The sequence below is a fragment of the Cebus imitator genome, unplaced genomic scaffold (genome assembly GCF_001604975.1).
Source record: "Cebus imitator isolate Cc_AM_T3 unplaced genomic scaffold, Cebus_imitator-1.0 Scaffold573, whole genome shotgun sequence".
Lineage (NCBI taxonomy): Eukaryota > Metazoa > Chordata > Mammalia > Primates > Cebidae > Cebus > Cebus imitator.
The window spans coordinates 122,624-129,221 of NW_016107888.1; the positions used below are offsets into that span (position 1 = coordinate 122,624).

At 45.5% G+C, this 6,598-nt stretch overlaps 1 protein-coding gene across 5 annotated transcripts in view; it reads left to right on the forward strand.

Moving 5' to 3' along the window:
- DHX8 (DEAH-box helicase 8) overlaps positions 1–6,598 on the forward strand; it is a 39,834-nt gene that overhangs the window by 13,493 nt on the left and 19,743 nt on the right. For all 5 annotated transcript variants that reach the window (XM_017516120.2, XM_017516121.2, XM_017516119.2 and 2 more), the window contains exons 10-12: positions 403–500; positions 1,482–1,629; positions 5,885–6,066. In XM_017516120.2, the coding sequence (XP_017371609.1) occupies positions 403–500; positions 1,482–1,629; positions 5,885–6,066 (428 nt within the window). The remainder of the gene's footprint in view (positions 1–402; positions 501–1,481; positions 1,630–5,884; positions 6,067–6,598) is intronic.

Here is a 6,598-nt window from a genome sequence, read left to right on the forward strand (position 1 = left end):
AAAAAAAAAAAAAAAAAAGATAGAGTCTCACTCTGTTACCCAGGCTGGAGTGCAGTGGCTCGATCTCAGCTCAGTGCAACCTCTGCCTCCCAGGTTCAAGCTATTCTCCTGCCTCAGCCTCCTGGGAATACAGGTGCCTGCTCCCAAGCCTGGGTAATTTATGGATTTTTAGTAGATATGTGGTTTCACTATGTTGGCCAGGCTGGTCTCAAACTCTTGACCTCAAGTGATCCTCCTGCCTTGGCCTCCCAAAGTGCTGAGATTGCAGACATGAGACACTGTGCCCCACGAGGGGAAGTATTACCGATAAAGATTGCTTGTGCCTATGGAAATTAATTGTTTTGATGAAAATTGTTATTCCCTCTTGTTTATGACTAATTCTTCTTTTGGGGGAACTTTTAGATGAGGACCTCGAGATTGAATTGGTTGAAGAAGAGCCCCCATTCCTGAGAGGGCACACTAAGCAAAGCATGGACATGAGCCCCATTAAAATTGTCAAGGTGAGAATTGCTGGACCTTTAACCTGGAAATGTCAAGTGGACTTCTTTTTCTAAAGTAATGGGTCAGGTTATTAGATCTGCATAAGTAGAACTTGGGCCACAGAAAGTCTTATTGGCTGTCAGCCAGGGTCTAGAATAGTTTTGTTTTAAATGGAGGTTGGGTTGGCTTTATTGCTTTTGCCTGTTTAATTCTTTTGTGCTCCTTTTGTGTGTTTTGGGTGGAAGCAGAGATAGACAGAATGCTTAATCTACCATCCTTGCCTTTGCCTGGGTTCCTTAGGGCTTCAGTGTTGCAGATTGAAAGGCAATTTTGAAGGATTTACTTGAGCAGTTGGGACTGGCCAGCATAGAAAGCTGTAGCATTGGGTGTTGGGGAGGGCAGAGCTGTGAGGGGAATGTGAACTCGAATCCATAGAACAGTAAACATTTTAGGTATGGAAAAGGGTGTATTAAAGGTCTCCCTGCCCAGCACATATGTAATGCTTATAATCCATGCGTATACTTCTTCTGCAGTGTTCTTTTTATGTGGTTATCTCATTGCTGCATGACATTGTTAGTGACAGGGAATTCACCAGCCCTTCAGGAGGTACATTTCATCATTAGATGGATCTGATCCGTAGTTCTTCTTTAGGCTGACCTAAAACCTCACTCACTAAAGCGTCCACGTTGGTCTTGATTTTGGATCCCGGGGTCATATAGAAAAATTCTGATCCCTTTCTTACGTCCTTCATACGTTTAAAGGTAGCACATCATTCCTATCTCATCTTGAAACTAAACATCCAATGCCTTCAATGATTTATCATTGTCCTTGTTCATTTTGTCTGAATATGCTACAGTTTATCCATTTCTTTCATATAGCCTGTTACATTGGTAGGAACTTTATTCCAGGTGTGGTCTCATGTTTTAGGTTACAGGGGCTTAACATCTACATTTTATTTCCTGGACATTTAATTCATGTTGATTTTTCTTCTGTTGTATCAGAACCCAGATGGTTCCCTCTCCCAAGCAGCAATGATGCAAAGTGCCTTGGCCAAAGAAAGGCGGGAACTCAAGCAGGCCCAGCGGGAAGCTGAGATGGATTCTATTCCCATGGGGCTCAACAAACACTGGGTTGACCCTCTGCCTGATGGTAGGACCCTTGGAGGGGTGTATGGACCTTGTTTAAAAATATCAGCCTTGGCTGGGCGCGGTGGCTCACACCTGTAATCCCAGTACTTTGGGAGGCCGAGGTGGGTGGATCACGAGGTCAAGAGATCGAGACCATCCTGGTCAACGTGGTGAAACCCCGTCTCTACTAAAAATACAAAAAATCAGCTGGGCATGGTGGCACATGCCTGTAATCCCAGCTACTCAGGAGGCTGAGGCAGGAGAATTGCCTGAACCCAGGACGCGGAGATTGCACCGAGCCGAGATCGCGCCATTGCACTCCAGCCTGGGTAACAAGAGTGAAACTCCGTCTCAAAAAAAAAAAAAAAAAAAAAATATCAGCCTTCCAGAACACAGGGAGGGGGCACTCCCAGCACACACTAAAAATTCACCCTTGGGCCAGCGTAGTGGCTCACGCCTGTAATCCCAGCACTTTGAGGGGCCAAGGCAGGTGGATCACCTGAGGTCAGGAATTTGAGACCAGCCCGGCCAACATGGTGAAACCCCATCTCTAGTAAAAAAAATACAAAAGTTAGCCAGGTGTGGTGGCACACACTTGTAATCCCAGCTACTCGGGAGGCTGAGGCAGGAGAATTGTTTGAACCCAGCAGACAGAGGTTGCATGAGCCAAGATCAGGCCACTGCATTCCAGCCTGTGTGATAGAATGAGACTCTGTCTCTAAAAAAATTTACCGTTGATTTTTCACTTCAGTTACAGCATGTCTGTTTTTTTTCTTAAACACGTGTTTAAAACCAAAACAAAATTTTTTTTTTTTTTGAGACAGAGTCTCACTCTGTCACCAGGCTGGAGTGCAGTGGCGCCATCTCGGCTCACTGCAGCCTCCATCTCCCAGGTTTAAGTGCCATGACCAGAGTTGCATTTCCAAAGGATGATTCAGAGTGCCCTGCAGAATGAATTGGATGGGGCACATGTGATGATTTAGGAAGCTTTTATAATAATTCAGAAGCGAGAGGATGGTGGCTTGCACATGGAGGTAGCAAAGAGGAGGGATGTACTTGAGAAAAGTGATTTGTTGAATGTAGAATAACAGGAGTGGCCAAAGATGACATCCTTTCTGAGCACTAGGATGAATGATGGGAACATCGGAGGAGAAATGGGTTTGTGGGAAAAGATGGGGAATTCAGTTTTGGACTTGTATCCAAGGTAACGAGGACATCTTAGGTTGAGTTATCCAGTGTAGAATTGAGTATAAGAGCTTTGAAGAAAGGTCTGGGCTGGAGACAGAAGTTTGAGAATTCTGTTAATTTAGATAACAGTTTGGCTGCATGTAATAGAGATTCAGAATACTAGGTTAGGCTTGGCATGTTGTGTCATGCCAGTAATCCCAACACTTTGGGAGGCTGAGGCAGGAAAATCGCTTGAGACAAGGTATGACTTTGTCTCTATTTTATTTTTTGAGATGGAGTCTCACTGTGTTGCCCCAGCTGGAATGCAGTGGTGCGATTTTGGCTCACTGCAACCTCTGCCTCCCGCGTTCAAGTGATTCTCCTGTCCTAGCCTCTGAGTAGTTAGGACTACAGGCATGCGCCACTATGCCCGGCTAATTTTTTCGTATTTTTAGTAGAGACAGGGTTTCACCTTGTTGGTCAGGCTGATCTTGAACTCCTGACCTCAAATGATCTGCCCATCTCAGTATCCCAAAGTGTTGGGATTACAGGTGAGCCACCTTGCCCGGCCCCTGTCTCTATTTTAAAATCAAATTTTAAAAAAATGACAAAAAAGTACTAGATTAGAAATGTTCATTCATTGTTTAACAATATCATCTTCCATTTCCTCAGAATAAACCCATTCATTCCCTTTTGCCCTTTAGTGAGATGTTCTTTGTGACCCTTCTTTGGCCTCTGCCAAAGCTCATTTATTTTGTTAGTAGGCATAAGTTATTTTTTCATAGCTGGCCTTTGGCATCAAATTTGTAAAATATTTGCATATTCTAGAGCACCAGTAAAATTCTTCATCATTTTTTTTTTTTTTTTGAGACAGAGTTTCGCTCTTGTTACCCAGGCTGGAGTGCAATGGTGTGATCTCGGCTCACCACAACCTCTGCCTCCTGGGTTCAAGCAATTCTCCTGCCTCAGCCTCCCGAGTAGCTGGGACTACAGGTGCGCGCCACCATGCCCAGCTAATTTTTCTATTTTTAGTAGAGACGGGGCTTCTCCATGTTGACGAGGAAGCTCTCGATCTCTTGACCTCGTGATCCACCTGCCTCGACCTCCCAAAGTGCTGGGATTATAGGCGTGAGCCACCGCGCCCGGCCTCTCTCATCATTTTTGCTCCTCACTCAAGCCACAAGTCCAAGGCGAACCTTAAAAATATAAGCTAGGTCCAGGTGTGGTGACTCACACCCGTAATCCCAACACTTTGGGAGGCTGAGGCAAGCAGATCACTTGAATCCAGGAATTCGAAACCAGGCTGGGCAATGTGGTGAAGCCCCGTCTCTGCAAAAAATACAAAAATTAGGCCTAGTGTGGTGGCTCATGCCTGTAATCCCAGCAGTTTTGGAGGCTGAGGTGGGTGGATCATCTGAGGTCAGGAGTTCGAGACCAGCCTGACCAACATGGTGGAACCACCTCTCTACTAAAAATACAAAATTAACAGATGTGGTGACGTGCACCTGTAATCCCAGCTACTTGGGAGGCTGAGGCAGGAGAATCACTTGAACCTGGAAGGCGGAGGTTGCAGTGAGCTGAGATCACGCCATTGCACTCCAGCCTGGGCAACAAGAGTGAAACTCCATCTCAAAAAAAAAAAAAAATTAGCTGGGTGTGGTGGCATGCACCTGTAGTCCCAGCTGCGGAGGAGACTAAGGTGGGAGGATGGCTTGAGCCCAGAAGGTGGAGGTTGCAGTGAGCTGAGATCATGTCACTGCACTTCAGCCTGCTGGGCATCAGAGCCAGACCCTGTCTCAAAAAAAAAAAAAAAAAAAAAAATTATTCTGAGAGAAGCCAGACACAAGAGATCACATGTTGTATGAAATATCCAGAATAGGTAAACCCATAGACATAGAAAGTAGACTAGTAGTTGCCAAGGGGAAGGAAAAGGGAGAAATGGGGAGTACCTGCTAATCAGTACAGGGTTTCTTTTTGAGATGATGAAAATGTTCTAAAATTAGATAATGGGGTTGGCTGCACAACTTTATAAATATACAGTAAAACACTGAGTTAGATGCTTAAAAAGAGTGACATGGATGCCAGGTGTGGTGGCCCACATTTGTAATCCCAGTACTTTGGGAGGCCAACGAGAGAGGATTCCTTGAGCCCAGGAATTTGAGGCTGCAGTGAGCTATGATTGCACCACTGCACTCCAGCCTGGGCAACAGAGCCTCAAAAAAGAAAAAAGAAGAGTGTGACATGGCATGTGAATTACATCTCGCTATAGCACTTATTTAAAAGGCAGAGAGTGCTGGCATGGTGGCCACGCCTGGAATTCCATTACTTTGGGTGGCTGAGGTGGGTGGATTGCTTGTTCCCAGGAGTTTGGGACCAGCCTGGCAACACAGAGAGATCTCCTCTCTTCAAAATTTAAAAATGAGGCAGAAGGACTGCTTAAAACCAGGAGGTCAAGGCTGCAGTGAGCCAGGATCGTGCCACTGCACTCCCACTTGGATGACAGAACAAGACTGCCTCAAAAAAGAATTCCAGTGTCCAACAATCAGGTCTTCACTTCTCTCAACTAACCTTTCTTCTGACATCACAGGTGTGTAGCACCACTTGTTACAGTCTTTTTCCCACTCCCTGCTGCCCCTTCTATATTCATTTTTTCACATTAATTTGTTTCTTTGAGTACTTTTGATCATGGATCACTGAATTGAAATGCTGCATGTGTAGTGCTTACCTGCCATTTTATTTTTTCCCTGGTGCGTCCTTTTTTTTTAATTCTTTTTTTTTTTTTTTTTTTTTTTTTTTTTTTTTTTAAGATGGGGTTTCACCATGTTGGCCAGGCTGGCCTTGTACTCCGGTCCTCAGGTGTTCCACCCACCTCAGCCTCCTAAAGTGCTAGGATTACAGGCATGCACCACCACTCGCTAATTTTGTATTTTTAGTAGAGACGGGGTTTTATCATGTTGTCCAGGCTGGTCTCAAACTCCTAACCTCAGGTTATCCACCCATCTCAGCCTCCCAAAGTGCTGGGATTATAGGTGTGAGCCACCGTGCCCAGCCCCCTGGTGCATCTTGAGGTAGCTTGAGGACAATCCTAAGTTGCCTGTTTTCCTTTACAGCGGAAGGCAGACAGATTGCTGCCAACATGAGGGGTATTGGGATGATGCCCAATGATATTCCTGAGTGGAAGAAACATGCTTTTGGGGGCAACAAAGCCTCTTATGGGAAAAAGACCCAGATGTCAATCATTGAGCAGAGGGAGAGCCTGCCCATTTACAAACTGAAGGAGCAGTTGGTCCAGGTGAGAAGCCCTTTTGTGATGTATTGGTGGGGAGTAGGGTTGTTTTCTAAAAGAGGGATGACATTTTAAAATTGAAACTAGCGGGACGAGTGTGTGCCTACTTGAAGTGGCTCTTCCAAAAGGGATAAGAAAAAAGGAGAAAACTTGCTTTTTTTTTTTTTTAAGATGGGGGGGGCTTCACCATCATGGCCAGGCTGGTCTTGAACTCCTGACCTCAGGCGATCCACCCACCTCAGCCTCCCAAAGTGCTAGGATTACAGGCATGAGCCACCACGCCTGGCCAAAGGAGAAAACTTTCTAAATACTTTTTAAAATAATGGGGGTAGGGATATTAGCTCACACCTATGATCCTAGCACATCGGGAGGCCAAGGCAGAAGGATCACTTGAGCCTAGGAATTTGAAACTAGGCTGGGCACCATAGGGAGACCTCATCTCTATAAAAAATAAAAAATTTGCCGGGCGCGGTGGCTCAAGCCTGTAATCCCAGCACTTTGGGAGGCCGAGGCGGGTGGATCACGAGGTCAAGAGATC